A 19347-nucleotide genomic window follows, 5' to 3' on the forward strand; every position below is an offset into this window, starting at 1 on the left:
GATGGTAATTCCACACAATACTTCCCTTTTTAACTCTCTTTGTATCACAATTATGCAACTTTACCTGGAATAATAAATGATGGTTTCCATCAGTATCCCAGCTCGCTGGCAGCCTGTAGCTGTTCAGCTTGCTCTAGTAAATAAGAGAAAAATGTATTCTGAAATGCCTTATGGATGGAACACAGCTTTACATGGAATGTAAAGACAGGTTGTCTTTTCTAGACTGATAATTGTTAACTCTGTGGTTCCTAATTAGAATCTTTTTCTTCTGAGATAAATAAGAAAACACAATTAAGTGTGTACTTTTAACATGCAGTAAATCAGCCTCATCGGTTGAGTATTAGTCAACTCAAAAATCATGGGGATTTTTGTTCTGGTTTAGTTTTCAATTGCAGGTAGAGGTTGTGAGTGATACCTGATGATGATGCTTTCCACAACTTTGTTCTTTTATGTGTTTTCTTCCATTGATGTCCATGCATGTTTCAAACACAGAAAATTTACATGGCATCTCTCTCTCTCCTGACTAGAGAGAGAATATAAGAGACTGTCATCCAAATGTACCTGAAGTTAAGGACAGATGAAGTCCACGTAGGTCTCATTATGGTCAGCTCACTGTGTCTGATGTCAGGAGGATTGTGGCTTGAGATATTTTCTATCCATGGTGACTAGATCTGGGGTTTTTTTAGTAAACTATGCACAGGGGGGTAATGAAAAAAAAACAAACTAAAAAACCCATCTCTGGTGAGTCTGAAGGAAATAGTTGGTAATATCTCTGTTTCTTATGTTTTTACCCAAAGAAATTTGTGATCTGATTATATCATTCAAATGCTTTTCATCTGAAGGCTGGTCTGTTGCAAGGAGCAAGACTTCTTGCTTTCTCCGTGCAAGAGGCAGTAAGTGAGGCTGCAAAACCATGGTTATGAGCTAGAAGAGGTCAAAGGTGAAGAAGACAAGAGAAATCCTCTACAGAAAGCTGCATCTTGGCAAGGCTGTGATATTGTACTAAAGTTATGCTGTTAGCTTCCTGATACCAGAAGGATGCAGGATACTCAGCAAATGGTTTATTCTGGATTTGCTGGTGGCACTTGGAGCACATCCTTGCTGAAGAATTCAGGGCACTCAGGGAAATTGGTGTCAGTGATAAATATCATAGGAATTTAACTCCATAGATTTGTATCTCACTGCATATGTAACAGCACCGTGCTCGCTGCCTAGCTTTAGAGTTTGGGCTCTGCTGGACAGACAAAGCCCTGGACTCTGTAAAGCTTCCCTGGTGAAGTATCTGTACTTAACCATTTTAATTATTTTTTTGTTATTCAGCTATTCTAAAGCTTGGAAGTTAAAACTACATTAGCATTAAAATTAATTACAATTTTTCAATTTGCATGTAAAAAGTTTTCTCTTTGGGAGAGCTCTCTGCTACTCCTAGACCCATGTCTCCCAGGTCTCAGCACTGTCTGGTGACAGAGTGCCCTCACAGCTCTGGTAGCATCAGTTTCATCACACAGAGGATACCCTACTGCCCATATCACTGGACAACACAGTGCTCTTCACCTTCTGTCACTTCTCAAAATTCATTTTTCCTTTTTCTGATTTTCAGTGCTGATTCTGCCTTCTCTACACAATTGTTTGCCTGTTATATTTTCCTCAAGTGGAATCTACTCTGGTTTTGGCGTGGTTCCATCTTGTCTGTTCTGTTACCAGTCTGTATCCAGAAGCTGTTCACTCAATTATTATTCCTTTGAAAATTATTTCAATAAAGATTTGCATAGCAAAGCTAAAACTAGAACACAGCTCTTTTGATAAACTTTGGATCATATCCTTGTACTGAGGTATCCCTATCTGTCCTACACCAGCAGATTTGCCCACAACACTGTGAAAGTCATATGAATAAGTCCCCCTGTGGAAGTGACAGCATTGCTTACAGCATCTTTTTGTCTTGTCCTTGGTTATTGAACTCTTTGATCCCTTACTACATTGCTCTCATTTTACACTGACACAGATTCATTCAAAAACAACGTAGTTGCGCTGATCTAAAACTTGAGTAAAATGAGAGGTGAGTTAGATGCAAGGTTGTTATGAAAGAATAGATCAAGGTGAAATGGATTCAGAAAGAGCCATTTAGGGGGAAAACAGGTATTTTACATGCATTCAGCAGCTCTGAATTTCTGTGGCTTTAGCTTATACCATCCCTAAAATATGAACCAGATGGTTTCTGTAAATTCTCCTCTAGAGCCAGGCAAGTTCACATTCGCTCAACCAAGCTGTCATACCTATTTGTGTATATTTCTCTGTTTATGGATGACAGGTTGCACTAGTGTAGTGTATGTACAGGGGAAACTAGTGGTTTACGGAACAGAAAAAGCAGAAATTTTTTAAAAAAATTATGAGAATGTGTTTGCTACTTGGTCTAGAAGGTTGTCTGCTACCAGAGTAGTGGAGTGTAACACTTCACGTGTTGGTTACCAGCTAGAAGTGATCAGGTCAAAAACAGATGGATTGCACTTACTCTATTTTATTTAATAATTTGAACATGTGTGAGACTGAAAGAGCATTCCAGAGTTGTCATAATTTGCTGAATTGCTTCCTGGTGCCTTGTTTAGTAGCTTGTTCCTTGCTTCTTCCCCTACTTATGAAGTTGTTAAGCAGACCTGGGTTATGCAAAGCATACTTACCCCACCAAGATGATGGGATTTTGGATGATGGGGAATTTTAGGGTTGGCTAGTTGTTTTCTAACTCGTGCCTAACATGTTGATCTGTTTGCTTTCAAATTAGTGTTAGGTTCAGTGGCAAACACACAGAATATTCAAGTATATCTCAACTTACCAACCTCTGGTACACTTGAAGTGTAAGCTGGCGTCATAGCAATTGTATTTGTCATGGGGGATCACTTGGCTGGATGGCCTCCTTTTTGGTGAGTTCATTGTGCCCTTGACAAACACAGCTCAACACTTAAATCCCTGAAGTTCCCTCATGGGCTGGAAGCGTAGATCTCTGTATCATGTCCCAGATTCACAGTTCCAAACACAAGTATTCAGATCAGAGCCGATGTTCATTCAGGTGGCACAAGCATGCTGCGTGTCAGGAAAATACGCCCCTCATAGATCGTTGGTATTCAGCAAGGCAAAAGGAAGAGCAAGTGCTCTTCCACTTCTGTAGGAGGCTAAAGGTCCAAGGTCTTAGCAAGAACGTTCAGGAAAAGAGATTTACACGAGTGGTAACTTTTTTCAGTAAGTCCTGTGGTGCCAACTGCAAGGGCTCATGTGATATTACAGATGTTCCAGTGTGATCGTTTAGTCATGTTACATTAATGATTGCTGTTATTCAAACAAGAGTGAGTTCAGTGATGTAACACATGGAATTTCATATGGCTGAGCAAACTGCTGACATGAATTTTACCTATGTGGATGTGGGAGAAGTTTTGTGAGCTTTCAGAGATGCAAAAGAGTGAAATGTCCTCTTCACTTGTGTTAGTAGGGTCAGTGGAGAGATGCTTTTATCAAAGGAATAATCAGAAAGACAGGCACAGACTTTACTTCCCTGGCAGAAATAGCAAGATACTGGCTGAATTAGTTTCCTAGTCCAGCTTCAGGGAGGACTGGCCAGTATGCAATTCCATCTGCATTGCTTAAAGTACAGAGACAGCATTGCAACAAGTAAGATTTTCACTGCTTTATGAGAAATTTATTTAGAATGTTTTCCTTCTTTGCAAGTTTCAGTCTGAAAAACTCAAAATACTTGCTTCAGCTCACTGAGAGGCAAGCTGGGCAGTTGTTTGGTTCTAGTTTTATTACTGTATTTACCTTCAACCCGATCATTTTGCAGGCTGTTTAGATGAGGGCTAGCTCTTTGAATTCATCAGTATTTTAAAAATAAGCCAGACAATGGCATATTTGAATGCTAAGGCCAGGATCATCTAAGCTTTTAGTGGTGCTGATCAGATTGACTTGTGAGATTGCACTCAAAGATGACAGGAGCAACCTGTGTGTTACATGACCTGGCAAGTATTGCTACAGCCATCACATGACCAGACTATTCTTAAATCTGTAATGCCAGCTTGTTAATAACACAGTGCAGAGAAGAGACTTGCCTTCAGATGAACTAACCTCAGAAACAGTGCTTCCAGAAAAATGCCTGCCTTTCATCCTACTATTTTTCATGTCCAAGATATGACTAAAAAAAAAGAGGTTGAAAGATTAGATTGGGGTCTAAATAAATTTTTCTTGTGTTCTGTATTGGTGTTAATGACTACAGAATGAGTAGCCACTGAATTTTGGTGATGATATTATGGTCCCTGTTTCGAGATAATCCCAAGTTTTTCTTGCCTTAACTAATATTTTTTGGCTGTTTTGACAGAAGTAGTATGAACTGGCAACAGTATTGCTGAAATCCCTTCCTGCACAGCTTCTCCACAGAACTGTAGTGAATTATCAGTTCTTTAGTGTTTTGGAGTAAATGTGATGCACACCAGACAAAGACTTCGGGCTGGAGGTAGTTGCCATGGCTGGCTGTTGCCTTCTGCTTTAGGGGGAACAAGATGAGAGGTACCTGTAAGAGTTCTGCACCTGCAGGGGGCTGATAGGTGAGCATTCATGTGTGTGCTGAGGGCAGGGTGTGGACAAGCACCATGTGCAGGCCTGGTCACTGACCGTGCGCACAACACGGAAAATCATTTCCCTGTCTATTACCCACGCAGTGCTCCCAAAATGGCACAGCTTGCATTGTTATGCTAAAGAGAAAGAAAAGTTCGCATTTCAAGATAAAACAGTCCTTTTAGTTAAACAATCATACTGCTTATGTAACAGCTCTTTTAATGGTAAAGTACAGCTGGAGCCTGGAACATGTTGTTTACAGAAATCGCACGTAACGGGTAACGATGTAAAATGCGATAAATGGCGCTGGAAGCATTAGACCTGGGGAGAGACCTGAGGCTGGAACAGTGAGGATGCCACCTTCCTGAGAGCAGGAGGTTTGAACCAAGCTTTAGTAAACCAGGAGAATGGGCTCTGTAAAGGTCATCAGAGGACTGGTGTAACGAGCTGCTGCAGGAAGAGCAAATGGTTCTTCTCAAACAAGGATGGGAGAGGGCCCAAGAGAGAGGAGCTGGCACAGCACTGACGGTGCCCATAGGGAGGATTTCAAGAACTGGCAAGGGTAGAGGGGACTATGATGGTGAAGATTTGATGTGACAAGGAGAAAGAGGAGGCAGACAGAAATTACAAAGCTCTGGAACTTTCTGGTCTTAGTTTACTGTAATTGTATTTTCATGCATAGGAGAAAGGCTGCTGAGTAATCTTGCTCTTTCTTGAAATGGTAACCACTGACTAATACACATGCATACAAAAATACATATATACTCACACCCACACAAACATGCAATTGCACAAAATTAGGAAAATTGCCCAACTTTCTTCTGAGATATTCAAGGTTTGACAAAGCAAATTCTGACTCAGTGTTAGCTGAAAAATGGTGTCTTCACTCCAGCATATTAATTTTCCTTCTTTCCTTGAGATAGTTCACAAGCTTTGTATGTGTCATTAGTAAAAAACAGAGCCATAAACAGATATATTTGAAGTGTCAGTTTTTCATAATAATTTCAACTAATTTGTTCAATCTGGAGTAAAAAAACCTGGACTTACGGACTGTGGTTGTTTACAGCAAGCTCAAGGTTCATAGTTAGATGTTATATGAATGATGAAACAAAGTTGTAAATATTTATTACTGAGTGAAATCATGTATTTTCAAAAGCACATCTTTGTACACAAAGCATTTGTAAAACCCCATTAGTGGTATTTATGTTTCCACATAAAAATTCTTCATTTGCAGCCAACTAAGTATCTTAGGCTTAGATCTTCCTGCTGCATGTAATGCAATCACAATGCTGTCACAGACATCACAACCATTTCTGTAAAATATGATGTTAAGGAAGACTGAGTTCATTGTGCTATACATATGTAAATGCCTCTCTTTCAGTAGTCTCAGAGGAAAGAAGATGCCAGAAAGAATTCTCAACCAGCGTACATATTAATTGTCACCACCTTTCATGGGATAGTAAAGTGCATTCATACAATGAAAAGCATTAAGAATCAAGGAGGCTGCACAGGGAAAGTGAGGGCATTTGAGTGAGACCTAAGGAAGTCACACGGTAAATTATGATAATCTAATTGTAATCCAGAAAATCATTCTTCCCTTGTTTGTGTCTGTAATGAGGTAATGGTGCAGCTCCTCTGGCTTCAGACAGCCACTACAAATTTACAGCAGGCTATGGAAGATCAGGCTGCAGCACAAGTTCTTTGTTTTCCTTGTACCTCTACAAGGATGTCTGAGTTCAGAATAGCTATTGGTGTAATTCGGAGCAGTGAACATGTTGTTCCTCTGTAGCTCAAACTCCTTTCAGTTTCAGAGAACTGGTTATCCCAGAGCACGATTAAGTGGTTGTTGATCCTATATGTTTATGTGGTTGTGTGTAAGCTTTTCAAATCTGGCTGTGGATAGGAAATCCACAGTATGACTAAATAATTGGACTGAAAGTTTTGCATTGTTATCTGGACAGAAACAGCACTCATATGGATATGCTCCAGTACAATAGAACTCTACTAAAAACCACTGGGTGTGCTTGAAGTAGATGACCTCTATCTTTGATTGGCATCTGCTCAGAATTGAAACAATTAGAACTATGCACAAAATTAAATTTTCTGAATGAAAACAGGTTCCCAGCTACATACTAAAATGAAGGGATCAATATCTGATGATTTTGACATAAGCATGACTTGACACAGATTCTGTCTTTAGTTCCACCACTTTTCACTTAGGAACTTGACTTGGGTTCTGCCTTTCGCCGAGGCACAGTTGTTCACAAGAAATTGAAATGCTGCTTGCCTCTGTAATTTCCCAGTGTGTAGCCCTTGGCTGTTCCGTGCTGCTTCTCTCCTGCATAGAGGATGCTAACTGAGCTGGTATTACCTTAATGAACACATTGAAAGTGTGGTTTAATGCTGCTAGACTCCATATTTAAAAACATTTTTTGAAATCAGAGTGAGTATCAGTAAAGTATTCTCCTGTGGCTCCAATGACCGGTTCAATGACTTAATTGACATTCTTGTGCAGTGCTTGGATCCCTGCCAGTTAATGACCCATTGCTGCAGTCTGCACAGGCAAATCACCCCTTTTGTCCTGCTCCTCAGGCTGATGGACCTCTGCCCAAGTAATGGCTGCAGGCTCCTATTCTCAGCTGGCACAGACCCCAGCATGCCCATAAACATCCCTGAAAGGATCATAATATGGTATATTGGACAGATTCTGATATGCCTTGCAGTGATGTACCACCAAGATGTTCTGCTGAAGCTGGTGACTTTGCCAGTGGCATGGCTAAAAGGAGAAACTGGTCCCTACGGTGCTGTTTTCTCAGTCAGTGAAGCACTTGCAGGCTCTCAGCTAATCTGTGTCCCTTTAGATGATGCAAGTTTTTGTGAACCCTTTGTCAAACATTCAAAATAGCTTGTATTTTTGTTCTGCTTTTAAATGGTTGTATTGTTTCTTCCCCCACAGGATTTTCCATTCTTCAGGCAATTATGGAAGCAGCAGTACAGAACAACTGGCAAGTGACAGCCAGATCTGTAGGAAGCATAAAAGATGTTCAAGAGTTCAGAAGAATTATAGAGGAGATGGACAGACGGCAAGAAAAAAGATACTTAATTGACTGTGAAGTAGACCGAATCAACACCATTTTGGAACAGGTATCTGCTTTTCAGAAATTGTGATCTCTCTGTGACAGACATCATCAATATTTCCAGAACCACTTATTTCTAGAGATTATGAAGTATCCTTTGTGATGTGAGTCCCAACAACTGGCCAGTTGCCTAGTAAAATTAAAATGCCACAGTGATGCTCATAGTTGGTGGCAGCACTTACATGTAACCTACCAGGAAACATCACTGTGATATTTTTTCCCAAATGTTAATAATGAATAATTTTAAGTAGATAAGGAACATAGAACCTAAACTGCCAGAGTAATATCACTGGAATCGAGGCTGCTTGTAAGGATTGCAAGACACGTGCAGTTTTTTAAGTAGAACATGAAACAAGAAATAAAAAGCCAGTGAAGTATCACAGAATCATCTTAAAGAATTCCCAGAAGGAAATCCTACTAATGAAAAATTCGGCTGGTAGTCCAGACAATTCATTAGTACATTTTGGTACATAAAGTCCTCCCCTCTGCACAGACAGTGCTGTTGACAGGCTTAAATTGTGGGTGATGGAGTCTAAGCACCTGTGTGGGCAAGATGCATCTGGAGTGACTGTTTTGCTCTTGCATGGCTTTCCCAGTGATTGCTTTGCCCCAGAGGAATGGCTGTACCCTCTGGCCATCCCAGGGTATTGCCCACTCTGCCTGTGTCAGGGGTTGTGCTCTGCTATGTGCTTGAAGAGGTGTAGTAACAGCTACAAATTGTCAGAAGCAGGCACAGGACAGTTCCCTGCTGCCTGGGCTCACAGTAAAGCTGGTGCTGGTGTGGCACCAGATCCATGCTGCTTGGTTAGTCACAGGCATGTGGGAATTCACTTGCATTAAGACTGAAAAACGCTCTGATTACTGCCACTTTGTAGATTTAACTGTGGGTTCATAGTATGGAATAGATCAAGACATTCAAGACATATGGCACAGATCAATAACATTTAAATTTCATGAAGCATTAGCTTATCTCTTGGAAATGTTATATTGTGAACTACCAGCAAACTGACCTTCACTGCCATAATCCCTGGGAAACATGAAAAATATATTCACTGCCTTCCTTTTCAAAATGTTCGGTTCCTGTCAGGCCTTGAGGTGCATCACTGAGGGTCAGGCTGTGGGGACAGCCAGGTGCCATAGCTGCTGCTGACAGAGCAAGGAAGGAGGTGCTCAACAGAACAGGAAACACGCTGTGCTAGTCCCTAACTCCGAGAACTGGCGTGGTTGTGGTGCTAATACACAGCATTGCATTTTATGCTGTATTTTTAGGCAATATGGTGAGTGCTGTCCTTAAGGAAATTCATACTAAAAAGTGTAGGAAACTTGTCTTTTTTTTTTCTTTCGTTTGCTCATGTTCTTGGAAAAGATGCAAAACACCATACCTACCCACAGCCCACTCTTCTGAAAATGCTGCAGGAGAGCACTCCTGAGCCAAGCTGACAGAGCTCTGTGGGCCCCCTCTCAGCTGAGAAGCAGGCCTTTTGTTTGATCTGACTTCATTTACATTTGTTCTCATTTTTTCTTCTGTTGTCCAAGTAAGAGGGAAAAAAGTCAAACCACTTCAGTGCCTAAAAGGAAAGCTGTATACCAAGCAAACCATGTAGCAAAAAACCTGGCAACTCTTTTCTTCCGCTACTATTCTAAATTCAACTCCAGTGAATTTTAAATTTTGTTAAATGTATGATTTGGTCTTCTGTCAGTGTGATCAGCATCTGTTAAGTAAAAATTTGCTACTGGGGTGTCCAGGTTTCCCCAAACTCTACAAAATATGCTGGTGCTCCCGATGCTAAAAATATCTTCTCTCAACAATTTCCAAAGGTTTTTTAATTGGATACTGAAAAACAGTGACTTAAATTTCTGCAGGGAAAGTCAGTAATGGTGGATGGACCCTAGGTTGATAGCTGAACAGTTATTGTTTGTAGGCTTTTCCTTCCATCTCCTCTGCTTACCCTGTTATCTTCTCATAAAGTAGTTAAAAGTTTTCACAAACATATGTCATATTTAAATCCATCCATCCAGTTTGCTCAAGGGAATGGAGAGTTGTCTTTTTTTCAGCCAAGTGTGTTTGCTGATAGCATAATATTGAGGGGAGAGATAAGTCTGGATTTACATATTTCAAATCTAGCGTTTTATTGCAGTTTAAAAAGTCAATTCAGTGCTATGTGTGGAGTCTAGGAAGGCTGCTCAGCTGAGAAGCAGTAACATCTGAGCCTGTTACCCCTTGCTGATGCACATTTGCAGATGGGTTTGTTTTTTCCAGTGAAAACAAAAGGAAGCCAAGACACCCTACCTGTCTGAACTGCTGTGTCAGAGCACTGATGGACAAACTGTGTCCATAGAGGGCTGGTGCAGACTGCCTCTACCCAGCTGCTTCTCCATCCCTCTCCCTTTTTTGGCCTCCTAGGAGCAGAACTCCAAAGGTCAACCCTCCCATTAGCTTCTGGGAGTGCTGCCTCCCTCCAGAGAGGGAGTTTATGTGGTTACTGTGTGGCACCTGCTATTTCACTCTGAGTCAGCAGCAGCACTTGCCAGTGACCCTGGATTTCAGAGGCTTAAATAGAACTTATTCAAGAAGAAAAGTCATAGCAGAAATAAACAGACTGTAAACCACTAAACAGTCTACACACGCACTGCGTTTGCTATCAGACTTTTGGGCTCTTGGCCAGCCCATTCAGCAAGCTTGTCAGTGCTCTGCTCCAGGAGCCATGTATCATGGCTTTGTGTTAGTGCTGGGATTCAGTAAGTGACCTCTTTTCCTGCATCAGGCTGGTCAGTGTGTGCACTTCTCTTCCTTTGATCCTTTTTTCAACCAGTTCAGACCAGAGTATACATCTCTTCCAAAAATTCAGGCTCATCCAAAGACAATTACACATCTGGGGATTTCCTTCTGAGATTGCAGGTCATTCTGGAATATTCTGTACCTTCCTCCAGAGAGTCAGTGACCTTGAGTATTCTGTGTGCCTTTAGCATATGGTACATGTGTGTATGTCCCTACATTTCCAAGACCTGTCATATGAAGTATTTCTCTTCTCAGGGCCCTCTGTACCTGATCTTCCCAGCTGTGAGTATAAGATCAGGGAAAGAGGGCACCTCAGCTCCTACTCTGCCTGAGTAACCTGTTCTGTGCCAAATTTCATACTGCAGGCTGATTTGTTTTCATTCCCCATTCAGAAGATTTTGTGGTGGGCCTTGTATTTTGTCCTGGAGGTAGATACCCTGCCCACACCTCTTCAGCTGTAGACTAGAGGGAAGCAGAGAAATCAGTAGTTAATTCTGTAAGTTGCCATCTGTTTGTTCACCTGCCCTGTAGTTCTAGAACCCCTGAGCATGTGGATCTACATCCCCCTTGCACAACAATACTATATCCAATTCAATCATCTACTGGCCTCTCAGGCATACAGATAGCAACACTTTTATCATGCAAAATTCATAAGCTCCCCACACTTCTTGTCCCTTGATGCTAAAATATTCTATATTTCTTCACAGATAGATATAAAATTTTGTTCTCATAAACAGAAGAACATTTTCTTCTGAGAGCTAACAGTAAGCCTTAGCCTGTTCAACCATGTATTTAGAGACATGTTTTTGAGTTAAGAAATATGTTTTTCTTATTCCCAGGATAATAAGCTGTATTTCAGACTAGAGTGGCTTTATGTCCACGTAGAAGAAAATCTCCCGAGGGCAAACAAGGAGGAAGAAACTCCATTCAGAATCAAAATGGTGAAACTTTACAAAAGACCTGTTTATTCCAGAGACTGCCTGCTTTTATCAAAAGGATGCTATCTCCAAACTTAGTCATGAAGGTTAGGCTCCAAGGCAGTGTCTGTATTAAGTGAAGGCATCTCACAAAGCAAAAGCAATATTACAGTAGAGAATGCAGTCCCCAAAGTTTTGCAGTGACAGCCAGACTGTCAAAGACAACTTAAAGTGAAGCCTCTGTAGGATTAAGAAGGGTAATCTGATTGACTGAACTCTGTGCTGTGCTCGCACTGACTGTGACGACCTTCGAGTGTGAAATTCTGAGATTAGGATGGAGGTGTGCAGGGTTTCTGTACAGCCCCGGCTGCGTCTCTCTGCAGAGCTGCTCGGATCTCACAGGAGTGAGCTCACTGCACAGCAGCTTTCACGTTTGGGGTGTCATAAGAATAAACACAGAACTGCAGTATTGGGTTGATGAACAGTCATTAAAAATAACAATAGGGAAAACTGTAATTGAAAAAATTCAAGACCGCTGTCATGTAAACTTCCTGGTTTATGTGTTCCATTAGAAACAGATGGTCTGGTGGGGGCTTGCCTGTGTTCTCCGTAGCAATTTAAAATACAATTGCCCACAAATCCAGAGGGTCACTTGAAGCAGAGCTATGAGTAGCTTCAGCTTCTGCTTTGCTTTTGAAGCCCAGCAGTGCCATGTCCTCTGAAGGCACTGTGCTGCTCAGAGCAGACCCTGCAGAGCAGTGTGCCTGTCACCTTCTCCAGGGCTCAGGGCCACAGCTGTGTCACTGGCTGATTTTATCCTGTGTCTGCAGCTGTGTGGAGCAGTGGGGTTCAGCTGGGGCTCCAAGAGAGTATCTGCTTTGTAGACTGTTGTGTAACATCACACTGAAACTGGTACAGTTCATTTTTACATTTCCAATGAACTAGAAACTTAAAATTTAGGACGTTTCTTCATTAGATACCCATGAGTATTGTTGAAACCAGGATGTAAAGCAGAATGAAAGGTCACTTATTTCTCTTCACACCCAGCGAGTTTCAGCAGCTCCCAAGTCCATATGGGCATATAGGGAGGAAAGGGGAATTACTTAGGTCAGGCACCCTCAGGAGGTAGCCAGCAGAAGAGTAAGAATGGGGATAAGTCAAAAGTGACAGCTGTATCTGCCTTAAAGGGCCTGCTCCTGTCAGCAGAAACTCATAAAGGGCAGGAGATGAATTGCTAAAGCAGAGAGAGTAACGTCTTGGGTTAATTGCCCCACATACAGCACATTTCACACTACCTGAGGAAAGAATTTCTAGCTTGTAAAAAGGAATGTCTCTCCAAAGCCATCATCCAGATTTCATAAAACAAGCCAGGTTCTAAATGACAGGAATTTATAAGAGCATTATTAGTCATCCTGCAGAATGATTGAAGTAATGGCACACAAAGCATAAAAGTGTTCAAAAGACATTAAAGCACAGTTTTAAATGTATCTGATCAAGTAGTAATAATAATTAATCCAGAAACATCTCACTGTAAATGTGAAAGCTGCTGTATGTGGAAGATTGCTGCCAAGCTAACTATTGTTTCTTGTGCCAGGGGTGTATGAACCTGAAGTCACCACTGGAGTTTTTATTTCTCTGTGATTGTAGCAGTTACTCATTTTATGTTTTATGATAATTTATGGAATATTAATTCACATCCCAATGCACACACATGCATCTGCTTTTAATACTTTGCATATTTTTACCACAATATTTGTAGTATTCAGTTATGCTGTTACAATCACACTTATATGGCAACCTCTGCATTGCCATTAAATATACAGAGAACCAAAATCTTTCTTCAGTTATGCTGTTCCAAGTACAGAGTCAACCACTATCCTGAAGATGGTATTTAAATTGATATCACTGTGCTCATACAGAGATTGTATTTGCTTTCAACTTCAGTTAATAGGTAGCTGTAAAAGCTCAATTTGGTGCATAGCTCACCTGTGTATTCAGCTTTTCAGTGCACAGAAATGGTGCATGTGTTTGCCCTGAGCCCTCCGAGGGTCCCCCTCACTGTTGAGCCTGTGTCCGCACTGAGCTGCTCCGGTTGTTACCCTCGTGCACAAGTCTCAGGTGCAGAGGGCCATTGGCCCTCACCTTTCCCAGCTGTTGTATTTGGGGAGCTTTGGGAGCAGATGGACTCATGGATGATTCTTGTGCCATACCTGGACTGGAGGAGGGGATTTGGTCTTTTATTAGTTCTACGGATATTTTTTGAAAACAGCATTCACAAGAAGGGTTAAGGCACAGAGTATTTGAGGCAAAGGGAGAGCTGGATATAATTTGTTCAACATGTGATTCCCTGAGTTTTTGTCTTTCCCTATTTGTATATATCTCTCTCTCTAATAGCTTTGGGAATCTTTGTCTCCTCTTCTAAGCTCCTGACTGATTTTGAAACCCCTCACTCAGTCATCTCTTCCAGGTCTTAAAAATCAGTTTGTGTATAAGTTGCTTTGTTTCATTCGTGGCATTTAAATGTGGTTCTTTCTTCTTATACATAAAGGATAAGCCCTTTCATCTTAGCAGACATTACCTTAATTTCTGCATCTGTCTCTCAAATAGTTTAATGCTTGAAACTCTGCTTCTAACCAAAGCCTTTCCTTAATTAGTTTCCAAGGCAACCAACCATCTTGGCGACAATTCAGATGAACCAACTGCAGGGAGAGGAAGGAAACACACTATCAAAATGAATAGTAATAGCACAGTACCACTGTGCAAACAGGCGTTGTACATCACCAGAGACAGCACGATAGTTCTGGTGTCTCATCAGTTCATTTACAAGGAAAGAAGTGAAAGAAAAGCTGCACAAGAGCGTGTGTCTTTTTTCCACAGCTCACTGAGCTGGGATTAATGGCTTCAGTGTGATATGGATCACGTATCTAGGGGAGGAGGAGAACCACTGGGGCTTTCCAGGGCCCCTCGTGGACCAAGGTGTTCCCAAGTGCATCTCACAGAGCACAGTTCCACTGCAGTTCAGAGAGCAAGATTTTCAGAATGGGGACCACCCCCTGGGCTTTCTGAGCCCAGGTGCTGGTGGTGCAGTCTGGAACACCCTGAGAGTTCACAGCTACAGTCTTGAGGGGAGACATCCCCAGAAGTGAGGGCCAGAGGTGTGATCCAGAGCTGTGGTGTGTTTGCTGCAGGCTCCAGGTGGGTTTGGATCAGGCATTCTGTGGCAAAGTACATCCCAGTCCAGTCTCTCACTGCTGTAATTGTACATTCATAAGGGATTCCTGTCTCTTATCCCCTCTCACCTGTGCAATTCCATCTGTCTCTGGGGAGCAGACTTAAGACATCGGGGGAACTTGGACTATTTTTATAGAGAATCAGGCCCTATCAATCAACTCAACTCAAATACAAACTTAGCCCACAGTATCCAACCAGTCAGCTGGAAAGCAGTGTAATAATTTTAGAGAAAACTAATGTTCCCTGGCTTAAAAAAAGCCCATGTTACTAAATTAAATTTGTTCGTGTCACACCATAGGCATTCATGTGGAGGTATAATGGTGTATGTATTATTGGAAGCTCTTTCTTCCAAAATGTGTAATAAATAAAATTATCAACAATATACATAGACCCTTAAAAAATACCTTAACTATCTTCTATCCTGGGAAAATGCATGTAAAGAATCAGAAAAGAAAAATATTGCTGTATCTCTGTTACCTCATATGCGTAAAACAGTCGGCCCTGCTGCATAAACTAAACCTGGTAAAAATAAATTAACTCTTCATAATCTTTTTTAGTTCATGGTTTATGCACCAAGTTATATGGGAATATTGCAGAGAGCTGCTTATAGTGAAGCAGAATAAACCTTTCAGACTCTTTGAAAGCATTGAAAAAAGCAAATTGAGTGCAATTCCAGTCACAGTAAAATGCTACTTATAATAAAAAAATAAGAAAAAGTAACCTTGTCTTTCCTAGAGGAGATTGCACTGACTATTTTTTTCTTAATTTTGTAGGGCATTTGAAAAGGAAAGGAAATGCTTAAAAAGGAAAAAAAAGAAAAGAGAATGGCTACTATTCAGTATTTTTGGTCTGCTTGAAAGCAGTGCTCTGCAGTACAAAACCCCTTCCAAAAAATTCTCATGTGAGCACTGGGACTGAATTACTGCGACACTTCTGGGTTATATCCAAATAATAGTTTGAAGCGATCCTGACATGCAGTAATAGTTTATATAAGCAGAATTCTTTTTCCAAGGACTCTTGTCCAATTCCAGGGAATAATGCTGGGATTTTACTCTGACATGCTGATGGGAAGTATGGAGAAAATGAGAAATTTGTGTGTTTTTAAAATGAAAACTCTGTGACTCAGTTTACCTAATTTCTTCCTGTCTTCCCCCAGTGAATATAGATCCTTCTATATTTTGAGCAGCTAAGACTGAAGAAGTTTGTGCTGTGAGATATGAAAAGAAGAAATGAGCATTGTTTATGTGTGTCTGTGATTACAAGGGTGTGCTCTGAAGGGTGCTGGATGTGCAGTTTCGTGGAACTGAAAGCCAGAATGGGCAGTTGGATATTATCTATATTATCTCCTGTGCCACAGGGTTTGGGCACTCGGCCCAAAGGGCACTAAGGAGCTCCTGTTAGTGATGTGGATACACCATCAAGCTGTGGGACGGTGCTGAAGCACTTCTGGCTTCTGCAGAAGGATTGGACAACTGAGAATAAATGTAATATTACTATTATTATTAGCAGTCTTTGTGAAAGTGACTTCAGGTGTTGTGGAATTTAGGGAGGCACACTAAGCTAGAAGTCAGCTTTGGTAGTGGTGGTTTTGATCTGCCTGATACGGACTTGTAGGTCTGCAAGAGCTGCTGAGGAGCAAGGGGGCAGCAAAAGGAAAGAGAGGGTGTGGGAAGCTGGAAATGGGGATGGTGGGACCCTGTCACACGGGAGTGGAGCTGGCTGCACTCTAGATTGAAGGAAATGTAACTGCTAGTTACATAGTAAGTTGCTAGAAAAGCAACTTATCTGTGACATCTAAAGCCTCTATGGGAAATTTTAGGTGAAATTTAAATTTCAGGAGAACTTAGGATTTTACAGAGGCTTGAAAAAGTACTGGAACTTCCTTGAATGTTTTAAATCATCTTTCATGATCATTTCTCAAGGGAGGATATTTCTCAAAAAATATTCTAGAATGACATAGTCAATTTAAATATTGTCTCCTTAAAATTACCTATGTGTGAAAACCACTGCTACAGAGTAACAAATGTAATAACTCATTTGCTTCCCATAAATACAGCTGCAAAAACTCCTCCAGAACACAACTGGATTTTTAGTTCATTACTCTTACTTAAGAATCTAAAGAATTTACTAATTAAAAATTTCTGTGACGTATCTCTTCAGAGAAGCTGTCTGGGAACAAGTATCTTTTCGTGAAGGTGTCTTGGCAAAATTAGGGGTAAAGGTCTCAGCAATTTTGAGTATCCTTTTCATATAGCACAAAGAATTTTTGTTTTACTTGTAACAGCCCCTTGTATCTGATCTTGTTTTTAGTGAACTATGAAAGAGTGATGAAAGATGGTTTAAGTTTTGATTATTTTTGACATGAAGGTCTTTGTATTGAAGGATGTGAATTGTGAAGAGAGATGCAGTCCTGAGAGATATAACACTGGTTTTGTCTGTCTGAACAAAGAAGAAATTTTGGTAGAAAGTTTATTTCATGAATTTTATTCTGTTTAAAGAGTAAATAATTTTGATTATGAATGGCAGTTACCAGAGATCATGAAACTCTTCATCTCTGTGTGCTCTGATCTGATGTTTTGCAGTCAAATATGTCCTTTAACAATAATTGTGCCAACAGATTTATTAATCTGACAATATTGCTAAGTCATATCAAGGAAAATGAGTTTAAGAAAATTTTTTCAGGGCACAGAAGATTTTGTCAGCACAGTGAAAGAAATTAGGGGGAAGTATCCTGCCCTCAGAACCAACGTTGCAGTTTGTGCTTTTTTTTCTGAAATAATTTCTAATGTAACCTTTTATGCACAAATTAAATGTGTATTCCACTACACAGTCTTCAATCAGCTAATGTCAGATTAGTTATGGGAAAAGAAGTTTTAGCCATATGGAGGGAGAATGAAGCACGGCACAGCTTTCAGATGTTGCATTTCATTACCCTCCAAGGACTAACATGTGTCATCTATCGGGAGATGGCCTAAGAGCAGAACTTCACTCTTGATGTGCCTGTCGTGAAGGAGAGAGGCAAGGCAAAGAAGGACACAAGAAGGGGGCAAGAGGGGGAAAACCTAATGAAGTGCTTCAGAGGCATCAATTCCCTGCTTCCTCCAAGCACATTTTCGTCCTTTTCTTCCAGGAGATTCCGGTTCTCTAGGAGAGGATCTCCCGGGAGAGATTCACTGCGGAAGAGCCAAAAGCTGTTTGAAGAATGTTTTATATGCCCAAACAAATGATCCTGATATTGTGCTGTAGAGAAAAGTGAGGATTTGGTTATAAAATGTAGGCACAAATGTATAAGGTGACAGGAGTATGAAAATGAAACTCTTAGGTCCATATACTGCACAAAAATACAAAATAGGACTGTGTGGGAGCTTTGTGACATCCTCTAAAGGGCAGGAAGACTCTGAAATGTTGGATGAATTAATCTCAAATATATATTCAGTTATTTTTATCTGCAGCAAATAATATGTGTGTGGAATCTTCATCTTAATATTTAACACAGACTTCATTTAATATTTAACTCAAATTTAATATAGTACTCATTCTTCATATAAATGAAATCATTGTTTACTGCATATTTTACAGCATCACTATCCCTGGTGGCCAGATTCCTGTCCCATTAATACCAAGTGAAGAGATAAATTGCCTTCCCTGGGTTTGCACTACAGTTACAATCACAAGGTTTTGACCCTTTGTGTGAGGGAAGCAGCTCCTACAAAATGTGGAAATGGTTTTGTCTCTGCAGAATTAAAGGCAGGACAGGCATCACTTGTTTGGCAGTGACAGACCACCAGTAGCTGGGATGTGTCTTTTGTCACCATGAGATTGTGGTTCCTGTCGAACCTCATATATTGCCACTGGTGGTGTTGGTGTGATAGAAAGAGACAAAATCATGACACCAAAAAAGCCCTTTTTTATGAATATACTGAGAGAAGATTGAACCTTGTCTAGTATTTATAATCCTCAAAGGGAATTTGGTCTTCCTTCAGAGGCTTGTGTGTCAATTGGAAAACAGGTGAGTGGGCTCTGCCAGCTTACAGTAAAATTGAGCTACTGGGGTTACAAGGGATCTTATTTTTACTGTAGTATCTGGTTAGATGAGAAAAGTCCTGTTCCCACAGGAGAAGTTTTGTTTTCTGTTCTCCTGTTTTTTCTAGTCCTATCTGGAAAATTTATGTGACAAAGGGTGACCTGTGCAGAACAAACATAGTGAGGAATGGTGATGTACTGGTGTCCATTGCTCACTCCAGGGGTGACTCCTGCATTGCTGTTTGCAGTGCACTGAGGCAGAGAACTGCAGTGCCATGGCTGCAGAGCCCACGGGCAGCTCCCCCCGTGCAGGAAGGGTCTGCAGGAGGCCAGGGAGAGGACTCTGCAGTGCTTCACAACTTCCTCCTTTTGCTGAGGGGTAGGAACAGCGCTGAGGTGCAGAACTTGCAGGTGGCACTCAAGAAAGGTTAAACATCTTGCTAACATACTGACAATTTTTGGGCCTTGCCTTCAGTTTCTATTAAACTAATTGGATGGTCACCTTGACAGTCTGTTGCTCTCCTTTCTTCATTTTGTCCTGAAGACAAATTAGCTGGTACCACTGGTTCCATAGGGTGCTGCATCACCAGGCACAGCTTTTCAGTCATTCAGTCCAGTGTAGGTAGGAGCTGCTCACATCTGAGGTAACTCAGTAACTCAAGTAACT

General features: G+C 41.0%; 1 protein-coding gene across 4 annotated transcripts in view; it reads left to right on the forward strand.

The window, feature by feature from the left end:
* The window catches only part of GRIA3 (glutamate ionotropic receptor AMPA type subunit 3), a 143672-nt gene that overhangs the window by 57282 nt on the left and 67043 nt on the right, over nucleotides 1-19347 (forward strand). For all 4 annotated transcript variants that reach the window (XM_041485258.1, XM_041485257.1, XM_041485259.1 and 1 more), the window contains exon 4: nucleotides 7550-7737. In XM_041485258.1, the coding sequence (XP_041341192.1) occupies nucleotides 7550-7737 (188 nt within the window). The remainder of the gene's footprint in view (nucleotides 1-7549; nucleotides 7738-19347) is intronic.

This window comes from Pyrgilauda ruficollis, unplaced genomic scaffold, assembly GCF_017590135.1.
Source record: "Pyrgilauda ruficollis isolate IOZ18807 unplaced genomic scaffold, ASM1759013v1 scaffold7, whole genome shotgun sequence".
Lineage (NCBI taxonomy): Eukaryota > Metazoa > Chordata > Aves > Passeriformes > Passeridae > Pyrgilauda > Pyrgilauda ruficollis.